General features: G+C 37.4%; 1 protein-coding gene and 1 pseudogene across 1 annotated transcript in view; both read right to left on the minus strand.

Annotated features, from left to right (window-relative positions):
• Positions 1-231: 231 nt before the first annotated feature.
• On the minus strand, positions 232-3236 carry LOC127957344 (selenoprotein M-like; annotated as a pseudogene).
• Positions 3237-20826: 17590 nt separating this feature from the next.
• LOC127957320 (scavenger receptor class F member 2) overlaps positions 20827-24752 on the minus strand; it is a 34611-nt gene continuing 30685 nt past the window's right edge. The window contains exon 11 of the mRNA XM_052555812.1: positions 20827-24147. Coding sequence (XP_052411772.1) covers positions 23045-24147 — 1103 coding nt within the window. The 3' untranslated portion in view covers positions 20827-23044. The remainder of the gene's footprint in view (positions 24148-24752) is intronic.

The raw sequence follows: 24752 nt of genomic DNA on the forward strand, positions 1-24752 counted from the left end.
GTTTATTCTTGACAGCTTGATTTTGAGGAACAATTTTGTGTACAAATGCAAAACTCAACAATTAGGCTTCTCATTTATTCCGACAGCTTCAGCGACTTGCCACCTATGGCCTACTTTCTTTTTAATGGCATCTTTCCGTGGGTTTATTGTGTAGTGTAATTGCTTTCCTTTGTGAAAAGCAAATAAGCTCATACATTTTAATGAATCGCAACGAAACAACGCTACACAAGCCAGAGATGTGAGAAGTTTATTGTAAATGTGTGTATGATTAGAACTGCCTCCAGCCATCTGTGTGTTTCGGTGCAGAGTCCGGCCGTGTTTTGAGCGTTGAGACTCTGCGCGTCATTGGCGGCGGGCTGCAGTTCCGGCGCTGACCAGCGGGGGGTCACAGTTCGTCCCGAGGCGCGTTTAAAGGGAAATGTTTGAACTCCTCAGGGACCTCCTCGCCTTTCTGTGACCTTTTATAAAAACCCAGAGAATCCAGCAAGCTGCTGATCTCATCTGCCTTCATCTTCTTCACAGGAACAACCTGAGGTCAGAGAGTGAAAGATACAGAGAAATCTAAGATGGAAATCTCATAATTGTCATAGTATTATTATACATTTAAATTAAATTAAATTAAATTAAATTAAATTATAATTATATATTTAATAGTTATAGCTTTTTATTTTAATTTAATAAAGTTTAATATTACTTCTTTATAGTTTATACGTTTGTTATTACATTTATTCGAATGTTTAATTTGTTTAAATTATTTATATTTCTTTTCTTAAAAATGTATTCATTTTTCTGATATTTTTTAAACATTTTATATCAAGATTTTTTTTAACACTTTTGGCTTTTTTTTTTTTTTTTTTCATTGTGTTTGCATTTATATTTTTACTTTCCACATTTGTAGTTAGTTATATCTGTTCTGTTTTTAAATGTATATTCTTACATTCATTTTCAGATTATAAAAATAAATAATAATAATTTACATTTGTTTTACACTTTTATTATTTTGTTATTTTTGTATTTCTATTTTATATTTGTGATTAGTTATATTCATTCTGTTTTTACTTTAAACATAATTTTATGTTTCATTTTTACATTTAAGGTTTTACATTTTTAATGTTTTTGCATTTAATAATTTTTTCTTGCATTGTTATGGTTATTTATATTCATTATATTCAGTTATTTTCAAGTGTGTATTGTCCTAATGTCTTTTAGGTGTTTTGCTATAAATAAACGCTATAATATTTTTTTATCTTCTTTTTGAATAATTTGAAAATAATCACATAACACTTATTAATTTCTTTAAACACCCCTTGTAATTTTTTTTTCTTTTTCTCAAAAGGAGAAGATGATGAGAATATTCATGCTGCTCTTGCCCTTACAACAATCAACAAAAGCCAATAGTGAAAAAATTAAATAAAATAAAAAAACACAAGGAAAAAAACAACCCCTTCATATCATTGGTTTTGTGATGTGTTGTGACACTTGCATATGCATGATAATGATATTTATATTTAAATAATATTTTAAAAGTACAGAGACATGCAGGTTTTTCAAGAAAGAAATAGACACTGCAAATGCTAAAAAATAAAAACAAATAAAAATCATATTGTCTTTACCTTCACTACCTCATCCTTCTCGTTGTAGAAGATCAGGCGGGGGTTTTTCTCCTCTCCTGAATCGAACTCCAGGTTGTGACTTTAAACAGCAGGTTAAGGTTAACAGCAGCAGGCAAATGACCTCTGAAGCCATGAAGCGCTTGACTCCGGCCTCTAAGTGTTTAAACATATGGCAGCCCTAAAGATTTCATTAACATTTAAATGTCAAACACTGTCTAAGCAGAGCCACGATCTTCCAAGAAATATGGAAGATACTTTTTAACATTCTTTTAAAAAGACTAATGGCACTAAACTGAAAACATTGGAATTACAACAAAATAAGAGTGATTTTCATTGGTAATGTCTGGATACTACAATGCCCATCGCTCCATAAGGAAATTGTAGAGCTCTGGCATCTTCTTTATGGATCATCCCACTACACTGGGAGCCTGGGAATGGATTGAAGAGAGATTAACAACAGGCAAAACATTGAAAACAAGTGTTTTAACTCAAGTAACACTGTTCTCTGTCATCAAATGTTCATTTAGGTCTTGACATTGTATCATAGACAGTATTTTGAATAGAGTTTTTGAATAGAGTATTTGCGTTTGGGGTCGGTAGGATTTAGGATTATAGTATTAGTGGGATTATTATTATCATTTTAGTAAATTGATTCATTAATTCTGCAATGATAATATGCTTTCTATTCATCAAAGAATCCTGAAAAAAAAAAAAAAAAAAAAAAAAAAAAAAAAAAACAGTACCATGATTTCCACAAAAAATAAAATAAATAAATAATAATAATATGATTTATGAATGATTTCTGAAGGATCATGTGACACTGAAGACTTTAAGTAATAATAAAGACATCACAGGAATAAATTACTTTTTAAGTATATTACAATAGAAAAATTTTATTTTAAATCAGAATAATATTTCACAATATTTCTGTTTTTCCTTTTTTAATCAAATAAATGCAACCACATAAATGCAAAGTAACACTTTATTTTAAGGTTTCCTTGTTACAAGTTACATGTACTTATTATTATAATAACAATTAATTATTTATAATTACATGTAAGTAACCACAAAACAAACCCAGTCCTAACCACTATATACATGTAGTTAATTAATATTACTTAAATATATGATTACACTGTAACAAAGACGCCTTAAAATAAAGTGTAACCAAATGTAACCTTTCTTTAAAAAAATTAAAATGGTGTATATATTTGTATTGCTTAATACATTATTATAATTGACATTAAATGCATCAATCTCTTTAGCTTCTGTGCTAATATAGTTTAATGCAGTTTGTCTCACATCATTGGATAATGATAGTGATTTCCTAAGCTAAACTCTTGCATATATCTAGTGATAAAACATGTATTACTGAGCACTCACCAAAAGTTTTCCTCTGGCTATAACAAGCTTTTCCTTCTCAGTGCTGCTTTCTGAGACATTTCCATTGCTTCTCCCCGTGGCACACAAAGTCAAAATAGCCAGCAGTGTGAGCCACATACTGTTTTTGGGATGGGAGACCTCACTGTTTCCAAAATGATCGAGGTCCTTTGGTGAAATGAGGGTCAAGACTGTAGATATGGGTTGCTGATAGGTATCTGCCACCATGTGGCAGAGTCTGATTGGCCGATTTGTTGGGTTTTGTTTCAGAGGAATTGGATAAAAAGTATAGTATGTGAAAATTATTATTTAAAAAGGGACTTAAAGCTATTATTTTTTTGATAAAGTCAAATGTTTTGTGAAGTTTTTTTGTATTTTTATGTGTTTTTCTTCTTCTCAGAACTAAGGAATTGAGACCGCAGAGCAGCTGGGTCTGTGTCAGATTCTCCCACAGTTTGCTGATGAATAACCAGAGTCAGAACACAACAGCTGCTGTTTGACTAACACTGTGATGAAGCAGTGTTTAAACTTTAAACGTCTTTTAAATTCTTCTATGAACTCATGGTGCTCCTTCATTTTAAGGAGATAGTTCACCCAAAAATGAAAATTTTATGTTTATCTGCTTACCCCCAGGGCATCCAAGATGTAGGTGACTTTGATTCTTCAGTAGAACACAAACTGAGATTTTTAAACTGAAACTGTTGCAGTCTATCAGTCTTTTAATTTAAGTGGATGGGAATCACAGCTAAAAAAAAAAAAAAAAAAAAAAAAAAAACATTAAAAAAAGAAGCATACAGAAACAAAACCACTCTATCTATAATCTCAATTAGGAGTCCCAATGGTCCATTTGAGAGATAGGGGGCGGTAATGCGCTTATAAGTCTGTGTTCCGACATAAATCAAGAAGAAGAAGAGTACACCTGTCTGCTTGAGAACAGACTCAGGAGGACCTGCTGAGGAGAGTACTAACCAAGGGGCAAGGAACTCGACCGGAAGTTGATGTCGGGTGGGGGCTGCCATCTTTTAGCAGAACTTCACTTGCGTTAGCATTCCCATTGACTCCCATTCATTTTGGCGTCACTTTGACAGCGAATAACTTTACATCTGAGGCGTTTAAAGACTCTGTTTGTCCATTATTTATTTCTAAAGATACACGACAATGTATAAAGGGCTCCATTACCTTCTATGTTACATTATGGCCCCGTATAAACAGTTTTTGTAAAAAATAGGCTAACGATTGCGTCATAACCACTCGGCTCTCTGTCGCATTACCGTACAGACAGGAGGAGAAGCTAGCAGGCAATTAACTTAATATGGCGTACTGGCGTTACATTTTAAAATACTATACAAAATAATGAATCAGAATACTTACTCCTGCTCACTCACGCCAAAGAACTCCCCGCTCAAGCTCGCCGTCTCTGCAAGATTAATGATGGCAGTTTGCACGCACAGCCACTTAGAAGATTAACATCTGTCAGACAGGTTGCTGACGTCGTCAAGCTTTGTTTGAGTCTGCGCGTCAGAAACGGAAGTGCTAAAAAACGCTAAAACTGGGCTTCATTTGTCTCAATTGAGTTCCAATGGGGTCGCTGTGTCCATTTCTTTTACTGTCTATGGGTGGAACATCACATGGTCTACACCGGAAACAAAGTATAGAGCGGACATTGCGTCACTGAGAGGCGACATTTCTTTTCCGGGACGGCCAGTTATTTAAAATCGGAATTTCTCTGAAATAAAAAATCTTTGGAGACTTTTGAGATACTGTAAGTACACAACTGGAGGAAATATATCACACTGTGCAAGTTATTTTCGGAAATTGTATTACAAAATTCCTCCATATTGGAGCTTTAAGCCACTCCTGAGACATCTTACCTTGGCTAAGTAGAAGAAGAACTGGACTGTTGCCCACTGGTACAAAGTCCTCTTTTCAGATGAGAGCAAGTTTTGTATTTCATTTGGAAACCAAGTTCCTAGAGTCTGGAGGAAGGGTGGAGAAACTCATTGCCCAAGTTGCTTTAAGTCCAATATTAAGTTTCCACAGTCTGTGATGAATTGAGGTGCAGTGTCATCTGCTGGTGTTGGCCCATTGTGTTTTTTGGAAACCAAAGTCACTGCATCCGTTAACCAAGAAATTTTGGAGCACTTCATGCTTCCTTCTGCTGACCAGCTTTTTGAAGATGCTGATTTCATTTTCCACCAGGATTTGGCACCTGCCCACACTGCCAAAAGCACCAAAAGTTGATTAAATGACCATGGCGTTAGTGTTCTTGATTGGCCAGCAAACCCACCAGACCTGGACACCATGGAGAATCTATGGGCTTTTGAGGAAAATGAGAAACAAGAGACCAAACAATGCAGAAGAGCTGAAGGCCACTGTCAGAGAAACCTGGGCTTCCATACCACCTCAGCAGAGTCACAAACTGATCACCTCCATGCCACGCTGAATTGAGGCAGTAATTAAAGCAAAAGGAGCTCCTACCAAGTATTGAGTACATGTACAGTTAATGAACATAGTTTTCCAGAAGGCCAACAATTCACAATTATTATTATTTTTATTATTGGTCTTATGAAATATTCTAATTTGTTGAGATGTGATTTGGTGGGTTTTTGTTAAATGTGAGCCTAAATCATTACAATGAAACAACAAAAGACTTAAACTACTTGAGTCTGTGTGCATTGATTTAATACACAAGTTTCACAATTTGAGGTGAATTACTGAAATAAATGAACTTTTTCAAGACATTCTAATTAATTGAGAATCACCTGTGTATATATATATATTTACTAGTTTTAACGCGAAATAAATATGACTGGACATCTTATGTAATTGCTCAGTCAGTGTTTCAACTGTGGAAAGACGTCAATAAAACAGCTTGTAAACAAAATGTCACATAGCATTTCATTTACCTCAGGCAAGTCATCATTGTCCACAGCTTGTTATTTGCTGAAGAAATGTTTAGAGAAGAGTATTTTGAGAAATATTAGACTAAACACGGCATTATATTTTAATTTAATAATATCTTCGTTATTTAATGTTTAAATAAATATTTTATTAAACAAGTTATGACAGCCACTGTGTAAATGATCACATTTGAACCACAAATATAAATTGTATAATTTAGAAACTGCATTATGTGCAATAATTTACAATGTATAATACAATATACAATGTATAATGTTAAAATGTGTGTGTGTGTGTGTGTGTGTGTGTGTGTGTGTGTTATAGCCATAGTAAGTACATCATTTGTGCCATATTTATAGAAATATTTGATGTCTATTAATAATATCTGACTTTTGGTATTCATATTGCTGTGGATAAAACTTTACATTGTTCGATAAATTGCTCATGATTTAAGTTGCTTTGGATAAACACAACAATAATATCATTGAAACCTTAAAAATATGGGTATGATATTGATTGGGTTTTTTCCTGTAACATTTAAAATGATGTTTGGAAATTGTTAAATTTGGTTGACTTGGTAATGTACTCCAGTTTTTGCTAATATTAAATGCTATGATATTTAACATTATACAGAAATGTATAACATTATACAGAAATGCTTTAATATTGAATGCAAGATGTTATCTCCTTCAGTGTTTTCATAATTTATTCTCTATTTTACTTATTATTTACAAAATATGTAGTCACAGGAGGACCCAGGATCGAGGCAGTGCATGCGAGGACATAAAAGGTCAACTCTGCCCCCTTCTGGTGTGTAATAAGCTCTTTAGTCTGTGTAATTACATACAGAAGCAAACTATATACATACCAAATTGAATTACTTCTGTATGGGTGTATTCAGTTACATTGCACTTGCATAATACTACTCGTTTTTAAAGAGAGCAGTGTGTTGATTTTAGGTCACCTATAGAGGGCGATCATGCTACAGGATGGACTTCTGGCAGTGTTTTAGGTAACAGCATTTCCAAAACTCTTGCCACAGACAATTATGTTTCCAATGAAAATAAACCATTCTCCATAGGAATGCAGCAGTGAAACCATCATGCTCTATCATCCACAGACTGAGCTGGGGCCCCATCTGTCTGTCTGTCTCTACATCTGTGGCCAGGCGCTGATGTGTCAGATCGTCATCTCCCTCTAAAAAGACCCAGATTTCCTCTCTGGACCTGAAAAACATAATATCTGCAGGCGACACATTAAACCCATTGTAATTCTGCGAAGATGTGACTAAGCGGTCAATCTGAGACCTGAGTTTCACCACCACTGTTGTCCTAGAAGATTGTTTTATTTTTTATTTTTTCAAAATGGGTTAGGAGTTTATTACACGGTTTAGATTCATGTATGTGATGCAGTGCTGTCTAAGGGCCCGAAGATCACGGGCATCCAGTATGGTTTTCCAGCCTTGACCCTTACACACAGAGATTGTACCAGATTATCTAAATCTTTGGATGATATTATGCACTGTAGATGATGATAACTTCAAACTCTTTAAATTTTTTCTCTGAGAAACTCCTTTCTGATATTGCTCCACTATTTTTCGCTGCAGCATTGGGGGAATTGGTGATCCTCTGCCCATCTTGACTTCTGAGAGACACTGCCACTCTGAGAGGCTCTTTTTATACCCAATCATGTTTCCAATTTACCTAATAAATTGCAAATTGGTCCTCCAGTTTTTCCTTATATGTACATTTAATAATTCCTGGACTCATATTACTACCTGTCACTACTTTTTTGGAATGTGTAGCTCCTCTTGATTCAGACACTGGCTCAAGTTGCTGCATGCCGTCAACATTTCGGATGGAGCTCAATCATACAGCTGACATGCTCTCATGACAACTCACGTTCATCAGGGAATGGTGACTCAATCCCGAGATAGTCTGGCTGATCTGGAGTTGATTCGGGGTTTCCCACGAGTTCTCCCACTGCCAGGCTTTAACCCTCCAAATTGAAAGTGCAATCGCAGCACATCACGATGCAGTGGATGGCCAGTCCCTGGGAAAGCACAATTTCATTGTCAGTTACCAGAGGGGTGACAAAAGCTTCAATCCACCTAGGCCACCCCTGGTGCCCTCACAGGATCTATTTACTGTCCTGGCTGCTGGACTCAGTTGAGTTTAAGTTACTGTCTGCTAAGATGTGGTTCATCAACAGACACACATTTGGCCCATATCGTGGTTTAAACCAATCAGAGTTAGTGAAGGACAAAAAAAAGTGAACTTGTAAAATTGCGGTGTTAAATACGATGCGGTTGAAAATTTGGGTGAACCTAACTTTTGTGCTGGTGGACCTAAAAAAAAAAAAAAAAAAGTTAGGTGCACCAGTGCAAAAAACTAGTCTAGAGCCTTGCAACCTTAGAGTAGCATTTGTCTGACATGCAGCTGCTTGGCAACATATGGATAATCAAGTAAGCCTAAATTGCTTTAGTCCAGTAAGAGTTCATCCTGAAATTTTACTAAGAATATACAGTAAAATGTATTGCATTTACTTTTGCATTTCATAGCAAAAAGACTCATGAACCATGGCCTGAAAGTGGATATTTTTTTAAAGTGACCCCATAAAGCTTTTTACTTTCTAAAAAAAAGTGTGATCTATCAACCATGCAACAGAAAATGTGTAGTAGATTGTGTACAATTGGTGGTTTTGATCATGTTGTTAATTTACAGACCATAGAAATCTGAATATCAGATATGCTTTATAGAGTTAAATCATGTGAATTAAAACAGAAGTTTGCCAAACAGCAGTTTTGTCTTGAAACTCAGACACACATGAGTATCAGTCACACTCCTCTGGCTAAACATCAAAAAGCTTTTTTACGAGCTCTTCCGTTCTCTCTCTCATAAACGAGAGCGCCACCATCCCTGTACACTCGTCTCACATACGCACACACATGCATCGCTGTCGTCCGTTTCCCAGCATGCTGTTCTCCAGCAGCACACATAATGAGCAGGAGTCATTTCCTCCACTGGATCCTTTGGGCTCTCATCCTCTCATCTAGTTTTTTTCCCCCTTCTCTCTTTCCCCTTCCCTCTCTGTTGTTTTTCTCCACACTCAGCATTTAGGTAGTGCTTCCCCCTGTTTCCAAAACAAGCATCGTTTGATCCTGGACGTCTGGATCCTCAGGGCATAGACACACACACGCACTCATATTTTGTTTCCAGCTTTCATCACCAAAAAATTATGGCGATTATTTATATTTGGCAGTGCAGACTTGGTTAACCCATGATTTTAGGTTTCTCTTGCTCTCTTAAAAATAAAGGTTCCAGAAGGGGTTTTCACAGCCATTGAAGAACCATTTTTTGTTACCACCAAAAAAAAAAAAAAAAAATTACGTATAATTAACAGCTCTTAAAACAACCTTTTCTTTTCTTTCTTTTTTTTTTAAGTGAAAAGAACAATTACAAAACCTTAAGAAACTTTTTTCAATTATAAAGTAAATTTTGAGGAATGGAAAGATTCAACACTCTTAAAAATAAAGCTTCCAGAATTTTATTTAGTAGCGATGCCATAAAAGATTATAAATTTTTGGTCCAGCCAAAAATACAATAAAATAAACAATCACTCAATAGTTCTTTAAAGAATGTTTTTCTAATGTGAAGAACATTTTCATAATCTAAAGAACCTTTTATCCAGTATAAAAACCTCTCGTAGAATGGATAAAATTACAAATTCTTAAAAAAAAAATTTTGTTTTCACTGCAGCGATGCCATGGAAGAATGTCACGCTGTCTAGTCTCTGTTTTCCTGGGTGTCCACTAGTGGGCTCACTTCCCCTTAGACACTTCACCGTAGGCACTAGAATTCCACTAGTCTTGTCCTTTCATCACAATAATTGCACTCCTGCTAATTGCACCAGGTGTAGTTTGTCTGTATGGAGTCCTTACCTTTCGTGTTTCCAGTCTTCTCGTCCTCCAAGATTCTTCATTATCTTCTCGTCTTCCGAGATCCCTCGTTTTCCAAGTTCCCGTTCTGTTCCCTCCTTTGTTTGTTTGTTTTGGACTGTTTTTGGTTTTGACCTTGGGTTGTTTGCGACCACGATTTGGATTACCCTTAATAAAGACATACCTGCAATTGGATCTAACTCTCTCATGTGTCTCACTGAACACAATCATCACAGAAGGATGGTCTGTATTCACAGAAGGATCACAGAAGGTATGTCTTTTTATGTTTCCTCCCCAGACACCGAGCGGGATAGGAGTGGTTTTGAGATGAACCTGCCTGGTTGTTTTCTGTGGGATCAGGGGAGGTGGCAAAGGAATTAGTGGTCGAGAGGAGGTCCGGCATTCCTCTCCACCATGGCCCCCCTTCGACCCTGGGCTCGTGAGGAACAGAATGACCGCTGGCCCAGCGCCGCTGCACAAGATGGCTGCCAGCTCAGCACCCCTGCGCAGAATGGCCGCCGGCCCAGCGCCGCTACTCAGGATGGCCACCTGCCCAGCACCTCAGCACAAGGTGGTCACCAGCCTGGTGCCACGAGGCAAGATGGCCGCCAGCCCAGCGCCCCAGCACAAGATGGCCACCAGCTCAGCGTCACGACACAAGATGGACGCCAGCTCAGCACCACAGCATAAGATGGTCGCTCGCCTAGGGCCACTGCACAGGATGGCCGCCAGCCCAGTGCCACAACAGAAGATGGCCGCTAGTTCAGCGCCATTGCACAAAATGGCCAACGGTTCAGTGCCACGACCCAAGATGGCCGTCAGTCCAGAGTTGAGTCAGGTTCCAGTTGACCCTCCAGAGTCGAGTCAGGTTCTAGTTGACCCTCCAGAGTTGAGTCAGGTTCCGGTGGACCCTCCAGAGTCGAGTCAGGTTCCCGTTGAACTTTCAGAGTCGAGTTAGGTGCCCGTTGACTGTTCAGAGTTGAGTCCGGTTCCGGTTGACCCTCCAGAGTCGAGTCAGGTGTTCGTGGACCCTCCAGAGTTAGTCACCATCAACCTTCCAGAGTCAGGGTTAGTCACTGTCGACCTTCCAGAGTCAGGGCTAGTCACCGTTGACCTTCCAGAGTCAGGGCTAGTCACTGGTGATCTTCAAGGACAGAGTCAAGTCACTGGTGATCTTCAAGGACAGAGTCAAGTCACCGGGGTTCTTCATAGGAGAATTCAAGTCACCAGTGATCTTCATGAACAAAGGCAAGTCACCATTGATCTTCATGAACAAATTCAAGTCACCATTGATCTTCCTGTGCAAAGGCAAGTCACCAATGATCTTCATGAACAAAGGCAAGTCACCATTGATCTTCATGAACAAAGGCATGTCACCAATGATCTTCATGAACAAAGACAAGTCATCAATGATCTTCATGAACAAATGCAAGTCACCAATAATCTTCATGAGCAGAGTCAAGTCAGCATTGATCTTCTGCAATCCAGTATAAACACCATGGGATTACCAGAGTCTCGTCAATTCTCTGTGGAACTACCAGAGCCTCTCCCCGTCTCTGATGAATTACCAGAGCCTCCCCATGTCTCTGCTGAACTATCAGAGCCTCTCCACGTCTCTGATTAACTACCAGAGCCTCTCCACGTCTCTGCTGAACTACCAGAGCCATTCCACATCTCTGCTGAACTACTAGAGTCTCTCCTCGGCTTGGCTGATCTACCAGAGTCTCTCCTCACCTCTGTGGAACTTCCAGAGTCTCGTCATGTCTCAGTCGAACTCTCTGAGCACCCGACTGATCCTGTTGTGGCCACAGATGCTACCCTTAACTTGTTCATGTTCTCTGTTTCAGACTTGCCCATCCAGACTTGTCCTCCTGTTTATTCGACCACACGGATGTGGTGGTCTTCTGCTCCGCCCTGGGTGGCGTCTGTTTCGGCCACACGGATGTGGTGGTCTTCTCCTCCCCCGGGGGGTGTCTGTTTCGACCTCACGGATGTGGTGGTCTTCTGCTCTGCCCTGGTGGGCGTCAAGTTATGTCCTTCCTGGACTTGTGTTTTTGTGTTTATTTTTTTGTCTTTCTTTCTGTTTCCCTCTAAGGACCTGTCCCTCCGTCCCTCCCCCTGATCCTCCACCGGTCCACCTCCCTCCTGGACTCCTTGTTTTGTGTTGCACTTCTCTTGTGTCTGTTTTCCCATTTTTACCTGGTCCTCTTGTATCTGTTTCCCCATTTTACCTGGTCGTCTTATCTCTGTTTCCCCATTTTACCTGGCCCTCTGTCCCTCCCTCTGGTCCTCCGCCGCTCCACCTCCCTCCTGGTCTCTTTGTGTCTTTGGTCTTCCCTTGGGTTCGGGTGGAGCATCTGACAGCTGCTCCGTGGAGGAGGGGGTAATGTCACGCTGTCTAGTCTCAGTTTCCCTGGGTGTCCACTAGTGGGCTCACTTCCCCTTAAACACTTCCCCGTAAACACTAGAATTCCACTAGTCTTGTCCTTTCATCACAGTAATTGCACTCCTGCTAATTGCACCAGGTGCATTCACTTAATTGTCATTAGCCTCCCTATATTTACCAGTCTTTTCATGTTGACTGTATGGAGTCCTTACCTTTCATGTTTCCAGTCTTCTCGTCCTCTGAGATTCTTCATTATCTTCTCGTTCTCCAAGATCCCTCCTTTTCCGAGTTCCCATTCTTTTCCCTTTTCTGTTCCCTCATTTGTTTGTTTTTTTTTTGACTGCTTTTTGGTGTTGAGCTTGGCTTGTTTTCGACTACGATTTGGATTACCCTTAATAAAGACATACCTGCAATTGGATCTAACTCTCTCCTGTGTCTCACTGAACACGATCTTCACAAAGAACCATTTTTGGTTTCCCAAAGAATCTTTCAGTCAACAGTTCTTAAAAGAACCATTTTGTCTTGGTGTGAAGAACACTTTAAACATCTAAAGAACCTTTTCCACTATAAAGAACCTGGAAAGGTTCCATGGATTTTAAAGGTTCTTCATGGAACCATCAATGCTAATAAAAAAAACTTTATATTTAAGAGTAGTATTCAGATCTGATTAGAAATGCTAACCGCCAGAGTTGAGGATTATGGGAATCTCAGGTCAGGTTTGTATATTTAGATTTTGAGGGTATATATTTGCAGCTGACATCATGAGGCTGAATGCGAAATGGCTCAAGCTGATCACATATAAGATAATGGAGGGAAAGCAGAGAAGGAGAGGAGTGTGGATTGCCACCATTGCAGATCTGCCCTTGTGCTCTAATCCAACTCTCCTAATGAAAACCACATGCTCTGTGAAATGGCTGAGGCTCAGAGAGAGAGAGAGAGTGAGAGAGAGAGAGAGAGAGAGAGACGAGGGGGTGTGAAAGAAGAACAGGATGGAGACATAGCTCTAAAGATACTGACAAAAATGACTCTACAAAAATGTATTTAATCAAAAGTATAAAAAACAATTATACATTTTTATACATTCTAATATTTGAGCAAAAAAGTATAGCATATTTTCCCCATATTCCCATTGAAAAGTGCAAATTGATACAAATATAATTTATGAAAACATTTATGTAGATTGTATTTATTTATTTAGATTGGGCTTGTTTAAAACCCCTATGTATAATGATCTATTATATAAAATATAAAAATGCTGTAAAATGAGGATGCTGTCCAAAATAATGTTGTAAATGGATTTTCTTTAGCAACTTTTGTTAACTAAATTAAATCAACATTTGGTGTGTGTGTGTGTGTGTATGTGTGTGTGTGTGTGTGTGTGTGTGTGTGTGTGTATTTCTTTAACAGTCAGTCATTTTACTGCATATATGTTGAAATACTTTTAGAAAATAGTCACTCTTTATTTTAAGGTCCAATTCATGACTTTTGCCTTAATAAACTGCAAATTTTTCTGCTTATTAATTGTTAGTAAGGTAAGTGTTAAGTTTAGGTATTAGGTAGGATTAAGGGATGTAGAATATTGCCATGCAGAATGTGTGCATTATAAGACTATTAAGCAGACAATAAGTTAATAATAGGCATTATAATAAGCAACAAGTTAATAGTGAGACCATTAAACAAGCAGCATTAATGTATAAAAGCAGAGGAGCCATTCATTAGAGTTACTAAAGAGGAAATTAGTGTATGAGCTGTTTTCCATATTGGTATAATCTTCATCACTGTTGTGTGCTGTGACGGTTACAGAAGCAGCTCTCTCCTTCTGTTCTCCGGAGCCAGTAAAAATACCAAAAAAAACCCTGAAACCTGAGCCTTGAATAAACCATACTACTTCCTCCTCTCAGAGAGGGAAAAGAGGGGGAGAGCAAGAGAAGAAAGAGAGAGGATAAGGAATGAAAAAGAGGGAAGGTGGGAGGGATGTAGAGAGAGAGGGAGAGAGAGAAAGAGAGAGAAGATGGGGAGAAATACAGAAAAGTTTTCCATTTGAGGCAGATCCTCTTGAATAAACTTGACACACAAATATGCTGACAAAGAGGAAAAAAGAGAAGTGCAGGCAACTGTTTGCTGAGCCTGTATATCTGTCTCACTAATGGGAGACTTTCATCTCTTCATAGGTGCTTTGCCTTTTATATGTAGCGGCTTAAAACATGATGATGTGTGAGCCAAGTCTTTTTCATCGCAAATGTAACAGAACTCTTATTGTTAACAGTTATGGAGTGTGTTGCATATTATCTTTGATACCTTACTGGTCAAAAAAAAAAAAAAAAAAAAAAGACACTCAAGCCATACAGAGACCTGATTATCATGAGATTTTGTTTGAGATTTGGTTGTGCCTCCTTTTACTAGCAATCACCCATAACATCATAAAATAACTGACACTTGACAGAATTATACTTTATTTATTGTTATTATTTGTGTGTGTGTGTGTGTGTGTGTGTGTGTGAAGAATTTTAAAGATAAATACCTACATTAAAAATATATAGGCTAAACATAAAATTCATTTTTTTATGTTTAGGATTATGATTAGCAATTAAAATATTTGTTTTTATGTTTGTATATATGTATATATACACTGATGTACTAAAATCTGAAGTTGGTAAGATTTAAAATATATATATATACTTTGAAATAAATCTCATGTTTACCCAGGGTTGCATTTGTTTTATAAAAAATACAATACAGTAACAATACAGTAATAACATTTCAATTTAAAATTATCATTTAAAATACATTTTAACATATATATACATATATACATACATATATATATATATTAATTCCTTTGATATTATTGATGATAATATTCCTTTGATGGCAAATCTGAATTTGCAGAAGCCCTTACTTTTTAAAACAGTTGTGCTGCCTAATATTTCCTAATATGCATTGGGGGGAAAATTATTATTTCACAGTGCATAATATGTGTTAAAGGTTATATATATAGGACATGGGTAAACCCTTCATTGTGAGTCCATGTGATTTATGTATTTTATTATTTCCATACATGTGAAAAACAGCAAACCTCTTGGTCCTGTGTTTTTGACATATAAAAGACAAACCTTTACACAATTTAAATGATAAATAATCATTTGCCTGGAACCGAGCACATTAAAATATACATTTTATAGCCATCAACAAACTGGTGAACAGAGAGTAAATGGAGTGCAGTAAGTCATTTATTTTTAGCCACACGTCTCATTAACTGTATGATGAAGTGTTCTGTTATCACCTCAGATCAGTCAGTCTTATATCTCAGTTTGAGTCCGGCAGATTCAGCCTGTAACAGTATATTACACACACACATGATCTCAGTGCTGAGGAGCTGAGCTCAGCATCCAGCGGTTGGAGGCAACGACACACGCCAAGCGTCTTTCCAGTAATAGCCCACACATGGCATGGACACGTATGCTGTGATTCACAGACCACTCAGGAACGGGCAAAAACACCATGGCAAAAACTGATGCTAGAGGTCTTCTAACAGATCGGAGACATACAAACCGTTTTTGGGAACATTAAGTGTTCAAAATGTCATTGCATTAAACTCTTATGGTCTGCTGATTCTCATTGTACAACATTCATACACATTAAAACATCACACTCTTACTTGATCTGGACAAACCGTGTATTGTTAGAAAGATTTAAGACTCCAGCTTCGATATTTTACTAGTAGTTATGATTAAACTCAGTTACAGTGACAGTAATTTCTTCAGGAGTCCAGAATAATCAGTTGATAATTTAAGATATTCTGAACAGAATAACAACACATATTCATATTAGGTCACGTCTTCTGTGGTTGATTTGATCATATTTATTATATTATACGTTTACTGTATATTTCTTTAGAAAGAATCATAATTATTAGCGGTTTCCAGTGCTGCATATAAAATATCAAACCATGTACCATCTGCAAACAAAGGTTGCAAGGGACCGAATTTCACTTTTCTGAGCATTCATCAACTAACTGTGATTTCTGATCAATTTAATTTATCCTTGCTGAATTAAAAGTATTAATTATAAAATACTAAAAGAAAAAAAAATACTCCCAAACCTATAAACAGTACTGGGTGTATTATTTATGTAGAATTTACCTTTGAAGTCAAACATTAAACACACACACACACACACACACAAAACATGTTTGTTTCCTTAAAATCCTTGCATTAATATTTTATTATCCAAAGCGTTGACACCAAGACGTATCTAAGTGCATCTGTGGCCCCAAAAATTGGTTTTTGACATTATATACTGTAAAGGCAAAACCATATTATTGTTTGAAGTAACTCAGAAGAGTGTGTATATGCAATGATGAATATGGTAACCAAAGCATTGCATTATCATTTATCACTCTTGAGATCCATACGAAATAAGAAAATAACAAAGATGCACAACCCATAAAGACCAAACATCCTACTGAACAGGAAGAGCTCTTGCTTTCCCTCCTAGAATATAAGCATGTGATTTATGTTTAAGTTATGTTGTTGTCAGCCTTTATTATACAATGATTTTCTCTCTGGAGTCTATCACCCGCTGGATAGTCCGTTTCCTATGAAAAACCTGCTTAAACAGACTAAGCGTGTCAGGACCAGCTTGGCTCCATTCAGGGGCGTAGCAACCGGGGGGGACGGGGGGGACACGTCCCCGCACTTTTAGAAACAGGTGATTCTGACCCCTGCTAATTTTTTTTTTTTTTTTTTTTTTTTTTTTAGGATCCAGCGTGAATATTTCCTGTAGTGTTCTCTGATTTGTTACTTAGATTTGAGTGAAGTAACATTCAGCCAATCACAGAGCGAATAATCTCCTGGGCGCGTCTGCTATGAGCTTCAAATCTCTTGTTGCTCTTCTGAATTTTCGTTCGTTCGTTCACTTTGCTATTAGGCCGTCTGGGATAAAATGCACCCCAGAAAAAAGCAAAGGACGATTACATCCTTTTTTCAAACACACACTGTAAGTATGTTACAGTATGTCGCGATGACACGAATCGCGCGATAAAGTTTTCATGTTACGATTTAACCTATTGAACCCGTATGAATCACGTCGCGCCGGATTCAGTGTGTTAAATGCTCTCCTAATTGTCACTTTGGATAAAAGCGTCTGCTAAATAAGACGTAACAATGTTATTGGTTTCTGCTGTCTTTTGTTTGTCTACGTGCTGCTCGCGGAGTAAAATTATCATTTCACAATAAATCATATTTGTTTTGCAACGAATATCTTAAAATACTTTATCAAATTTTATTCTTTTAATTCATAACTGTTACTTTATGTCCTAACTAGTCTGTAGGAAAGGCAGGCTGTGACGTCACTGGCAGAGAGAGGGGTCAGTTGCTCAACCTCTCCAGAATGTGTACAGGTGAGATTTGTATAAAAAAAGCAGATTGACTATCTTAAATCTGGGGTAGGGAACTTTTGACGCTCTAGCGGTTAATAAACAGAACTGCTTGCGTCTTGCGGAAGAACATCATAGCCGGAACTACTTCTCTCTGTTTATGTCTATGAAGAATCACAAAGGTACTGGGTTACTCCGCCGCGGTACCCCGAAGCAATCTAAAATAGTCCGAATATAAACACTTATTATAGGTGCACCCTAGTGATTCAGGACAAGCCAAAAACACGGTTTGGAAAATGGATTCATGGTGTACTCGCTTATTATATAAATTTTTCTACATTTTGAAAACACACAAAGTTACGGACCGCAGCTCTGATTGGTTGTTTTTTTACCGGGAGTGATGTATTTCTGCAAATGGCAATAGGACCACTGGGAGGAGCCAGAGGAGCTTGATTTTTTCACAGATCATCTGTCTCATATTTTTCATAAAATGTATGTTTGTATAAAATTACTGTAGATGTAATCTGTATACTCATTTAACACCTGTTTTTGTCCAACTGTTAAAAAAAAAAAAAGTTATTGTTCATATGTAGTGCAACTGAAATATTGTAAATATCATAAAATATCTTTATTTCATAAAAAATAAAAAAAAATTATAGATGGTCTCCCATTGGTCTCAAAGTTCTGCAGTATTTTTAAATTTTGAGTAAGATTTAACAAAAATAGGTTCCTGTAAGCTATCATGTCATGTTCCCAAATTTGAAAAAGTAAAATGCCAATTGGTATTCTATTTAGAATTTATTATGAACATCATCTTTGGGTCAAATCACCATACAGCTGTCCCCCCCACTTTTAAAATGGCTGCTACGCCCCTGGCTCCATTCAATTCTCATAACTTGCAGAAGTATGAAATATTGCTTCCATTCTGTTTGTGGGAAAAAGCAAGCAAATAAACAAACAAAACACATTTCTCAGCCTCTTTCAAGTGTAACGCAACCCTCTGCTTTTTTCTGCTTTGCATAGCAGAAAATATTTGTCTTTTTTCGCTTTGACACATACATTTTTTTTTTCTTTCACAAGGGCTGAAATCACTACCAGATGTGGAAGCGATCTGTCCCTGTTGGCATGGCAACGGCTGGGTTGTGAACAGGCGTGTAGCCGCGGGTCGGTTGTGGACTCTGATGGTCCTGCTGCTTGATTGTGCTCCAGGTTTTGGAGAGGTATGTTTAGACTGGCACGCCATTTGTCATATTGCCTCTTCTGAAATATCAGTTTGTCTGTCCGGTCGCAGATGACAGTCATAAACCATATCTTTTTTGAAAGCCATAAGCCTTGTTTTGTGAATACTTTCTGGAATACACTTTTTTTCCTGGAATCATGGCCTAAATGACTTTTCCAGCGCTGGAGTGCTGTTTCAGTAGTCTCGTTCCTCTACTGTACCTAGTTTTGCTGGGAAAAAAATATTTTGGAGTTAGGATATGTGTATTTGTGTGTAATGTACAGTAGACAAAATGTTTTTTGTTGGAGAATAATGAAAAATAATGTGAAAACCTGCTCTGAACATCTGGATGTGTTAATGACAGTTATTGGGAAAAAAAAAAAAAATCCTTTTATGTGTCAAAATATAATTCATAACTTTTGATTATTTGATTTGATCTCTTTGGATTTAATTTGTATTTAATGATATTTAATTTATCACCATTTAGAATAATAACATTTAAATGTAATTTGAATAATGTATTTAATTAATTGTTACTTTAGAAATAAAAATAAATAAAAATAATAATAATTGACTTTCTTTTTAAATTATTTCTCACTTTTAATTTAGTTTTCTCTTTTTTCCCCCAAAATGGGATTGGTCTTCAGTTTATTTTAAGCAAAAATACTCTTAATATTAATATTATATTGATATGAATATTTATTTATTTTATCATAATTTTAGAAATATAATTTGTTTATATATATATATATATATATATATATATATATAGAGAGAGAGAGAGAGAGAGAGAGAGAGAGAGAGAGAGAGAGAGAGAGAGAGAGAGAGAGAGAGAGAGGTTATTAACTCACATTTTTAATTCACATTACTTAATTTTTCTAAGGTGAAGCAGAATTTTTTTAGATTCACAAGGGAAACTGCCAGATCCACCACTTTTAGGAACTTATTTTGTAAGATGGACTAAGATGAATTTGAAACATTTAATAAAATACAATGAGAAACATTTTCTTTTGTAGAATTGTATGTACAAAATCTTGTCTTTTGTTTTTCTTTGTTGAATTTTCTAAAATGTTTTAATTATATTTATTCATTATACTATATGGTTGCAAGTTGAATCTACATCTGCCGCGTAACAGCCGGTGAAGCTGTTATGGAAATAAATGTAAATACACCAAAAACAGGCCACATACATACTGAAATGAAAACGAATAAAAGAAGCTCGATGTCAGCAGTGCCATGACTTGGGAAATGTGCACACGTGTATGTATGTCTGCTTAAATATCTCTGGTTTCAATTACAGATCACATGATCTTCCTTGCCTGTGTTGCATTTTGCCCACGAAGCCTTGGCTGCTTTCTTCAAGCCCTCCTCTCTCTCTCTTAAAAAAGACAGGAAAAATGGAGCGCACATACGCAGCGCATGATGCTTTAACTCCAGGGCCCCATCGCACAAACTTCCAACTGTTCCTGTATGAAAGAGGCTGTTGTGCCAGTAGAGGAGCTCGCCAGTTGAGTCCACTGGGTCCTTTAGAGTTTGATGAGCATATGACCACCGTTACAACAGCTACCGCGAGGAAAAAAACCTCCCCATGATCCCCTGCTCAGAGCACAGAGGCAGCCAGGAGTCAGCGGAAACTGTAAAATATCATTTACTGTATAAACGTGAAAATGGATGGGAGAGACAAAAAAAAGAAGAAAAAAAAACAAACAACTGAGAAAGCAGAGTGTCATTTAGAGACATCCTGGATCATCTTGAAATGAATGAGAGCTGCTTTGTCTAAACAATAAAAATCATTATTGTTTTTTTTGGTAACACTTTAGTATAGGGGCCAATTCTTTTTAATGACTTTTAACTTTTAATGACTTATTTTGTAAAATGGACTATTAAAATTTTAAGCAAAAATACAATTGAATAATCTTTCATTGGCTCAATGTAAAATCTTGTCTTTTGTGTCTTAGTTGAACATTATATTATATCATATTATATTAAATTATACTGAATGTTAAAGGGAGAGCCATTTGATACCTGTAGATTCATGAGCTACAGGTTTGATTTTATTTCAAATACAGTAACTGAACAACCACACATCAACATAGAAAGGCAAAAATCAGGACACTATTAATGAAGATAATGCATGTTACTGATAATTCTCCATATTTTAAGGCTGAACTTTAGTCAAAGCTCATGCCAAAGTCAGAGTAGAAAAACAAAATCTGCTATTCATACTCCCATAAAGTCATATACCGTGGATGGTAAAGTTCTGGATTTGTGCAAAAACATGAAAAGTTGTTTTTTGTCATAGGTTCCAAGTAACAGAACGGCAAAACCAAAACATGGGCTAACATGCATAGATATCTCACAGCGATCTCTCACTGAACTCTGCATCATGCAGTCTATCGTTCATAAAAAAGCCAAACAATAACATCCACAGAGAAATGTGAAAAAAGATATTTTGAGAGCAAAGAGAAAGATATTTAAACATCCAAATGTACCTGATCCTTGCACATAAAAAAATTAAAACAAAATGTTATCAAAATTGAAAACCAGTTCATTTGACACACACACACACACACATATAACATAAAAAAGCAAGATATAAGTTGTATAAGCACAGCTTACAAATTAGGGTAAAAATAGTGTTACAAAATATCTTAGCATGTAGAAAAATATAAGGTACCTAATATGGGAATAGCAGTTACTGTACAAACAACTGAAAAGCTTTCAGTGAACTTGCTTAAAAATACCGCAGACCCAGATTGAACATTTAACCATAGGTTCTTCGTTAAAAAATAACCATCCAGTTTTTCATTAATTCTTTCTGTTGGTGTCATTCTAAAAAGTATTTAAAGGTGCTTTAGGGTGTTTAAGATAGTAAGCTCAAAAAAATAAACACACAGCAGTCATGAGCCATTCTTGTTTTCATTTTAGCCACAGAAAACATTTTTGTTGGTTGCACTGAACTTCCTGCAACTGTATAGTCAAGGCAAACTCCTTTAATAACCTTTAATCGGACTCTTAGGTTGCTTTATACTGGCATTGTTAAAGCATTTCATTGTTTCTATGGCAGGACAAATAATATTTGATGGTAAAAGTCGTAGGTTGCAACTGCTGTGTGTATGTGTACAGTATATATAATGTATGCAATTTGTTTTCATAAAATGCCAGTGAGCACTATACTAATGTCGTAGCTATACTATAGAAACATGTACAGAAAAGCATGTGAGATTTGCAAAGCATAATATAATTACTTGGTTTAATAATTATTTAAGTGCGGATTCAAAACTGATTTAAAACAAGTTCAAAACTGATTGAAACATTGTAATTTATTTTTCCTGTGTATTTCCTATTTCATCAGGAAGTTCCGCAAGGACTGAATTTTATTTGGATGAGAATTTGAAAACTCCCCAGTGTACAAGATCTATCGCAAAGGAGAAAGATTGTATATAACTGTACTTATTTCGGAACTTTTAGAACTATAATATCAAATAAACAGCATGAAAAGCCAAGAAAACAAACTAAATTGTCATTATATGGGGTGTTTATCTGGCCTGAAAAAAATAATGCATTACCGATTGTGTGTACTTCGTGGGTAAAGGAAAAACTAGTGCTAAGCTTCAACATCAAGAAAAGACATCACTGTGGATTTGCAAGAAATACCATTTAAGCTTAAAAAGCATGATACAAAGTGAAGTACTGATGAAAGTGAATCAAATGACATGTCTTAAAACCCAAGCAGAGAATTTCCTTCATGACATCATTTACAATGTATTGAATATACTGATACAGCCTGAGAGAAAATGAATATTGGAATCATTCTTCTGTACCTTTAAAGTACCTTTGGTTCATTCTTTACACCTATGAATGCAGTGCTAAATACAACCTTTCAGACACAAAACCCTGCTGATCACACAAGTACGATAATATCGGAAAATCTCTCTTTGAACGTGGAGTGATGCATATGTAAAACTGAGAGCATACAAGATGAGCTTATTACATTAAAATCATTTAACCTTCCTTTTTAATACTGTACACAAGCCACTGCGTTGTTTTCAATTCCTGGTCTTCAAAGAGTTAAGTAAAACCACAATCCATCAAAATATTAAATCCCATAAGCAGCTCGTCCATTAAAAAAGAAAAAAAAAAAATCCATCCAATTCCTTTATAATGTTTAATGAAAGAAAAACTGCAGATTTATATTCTCAAAAATGGACGCACCAATGTGATCAAAGAACTACTTGACAGTCTGAGGTGGCATTATGGCTGTCTTTGGAGTGGTTTTGCCTTCCGTCTCCAGTGTTCCCTCCTTTCCTTTCTTCCTCGGTGGTTTTTTGATGGGCGTTTTCTTTGGTGTGGCGTCTCCTTCAACTCTGGTCCCATTAACCCCAAGCTTTTCTGGGCTTTTAGGTTCAGGTGTAGAGTCTGAAACTGGAGCCACCATCTTCTGGAGGTTGTTGGAGCAGGGAAGTAGGGGCTTGTTGGTCCCAGTTGCAGAGCGTTTGGTCTTTTGAGGTGGGGTGGGTTTCTCTCGGTTGGCGTGAGGTGTTGACACACCGTTGGGCTTGATGCCCACCGTGAGACTCTCATTCCGGTTAAGACTTTGGGTCTTTTCCTTCAGCTGAGCCGCGAGTAGCGTGGCGGCCTCAGAGTTCATGTGTGGATGCATGATCTTTGGGCTCTTGGGTGGATCTTTGTTGGTCTCGTTTGTTTTCTTGTCTGAGTGGAAGTTTCCGATCTTCTTCAGGGCGTTCTGGAATGTTCCATTGAGGTGCTCAATGGTATCTGAAGCTTTGTGTGATTTACTTTTGCTTGGTGATCCGGGTCCATCTGCTTTCATACCGTCCTGATGCTTTTCACGGTTCTTGCTGGACTTATCCTTTGACCTCTGCTTCTCATCAACCTTTCCAGAACTTTCTGAGTTGTTCTTCTTCTTCTCTTTTTGTGATGACGGAGACTGGCTTTGCTCTGTTTGGTTGGTTCCAGATGTTCCGTGGATCCAGGACACCTTTGGTTTGGTAGAAGGGTCTGGAGGACGAGGCTTTGTCTTCTCTTTTGTCTTCTCCGGTGAGGCGTTGTCCTCCTCATCTTTGGAATTTTTGGAAAGGCGGGCAACATGGGCGTAAACGGCTCCTATGGTTGACTCAGAACCACTGGTGGAACCCTCGCTGTCTGAAGACTTGAGGAGAGGCTGCTCACTCCCATCACTAACGTACTGCTTTGTAGTTTCTCTTGTGTCTTTGAGGGATGTGTATTCTCCTGCATCCTCATCACTGGGGGTCGATGGTGTTTCTTGAGCAGCGCTAGAATTTCGCTTGTCACAGCTCTCATTCGTAGTCTCTGAAATAGTGAGTAAATGTAAAGGGTGAGTAGAAGACTTGGTTAAGTCTTAGTTCTACTTATTAAACATCTCAAAAACAACTTATTCAAAAACATTGATTCATTTAGAAACAAATCAGTTACTCTACTAAACCAATTAATTTAATTTGTTTAAATCCCTATTCTGTGTTCTATGGCATAGCAAAAAATACACAAAATACATGGAGATATTGTTTCTAAAATGCAAATGACAAATAAACAGCTCATTCACGCAATCTCTTATTCTGTTTCACTTTGTGACGAGTCAGCTGCCTCCTCCCTGATTATCATCGGCACCCTGTCCTAAATCGCCGCCTTTCACCATGCTCCCGACAGGAGTGGGTGTGTGAGAGAGGAGGGGCGTTGGATAAGTCAGGGCCCTTCCTGGACCCTTCCTCCACTAACACTGCCCGACCCACATGAACCCCGCAGCACGACGAGGACAACAGAAACACCTGCAGCACAGTTGGGAAACACCTGGTGACATCACTCTCTCTCGCTCGCAAAAGTTCGCGAAAACCCGGACTGGGACAGACGAACGACGGAGACAGCCTCCCAGCCACAAAAGGGGTAAGTGACTTCTCTGT

The sequence above is a fragment of the Carassius gibelio genome, chromosome B5 (genome assembly GCF_023724105.1).
Source record: "Carassius gibelio isolate Cgi1373 ecotype wild population from Czech Republic chromosome B5, carGib1.2-hapl.c, whole genome shotgun sequence".
NCBI classification, from domain to species: domain Eukaryota; kingdom Metazoa; phylum Chordata; class Actinopteri; order Cypriniformes; family Cyprinidae; genus Carassius; species Carassius gibelio.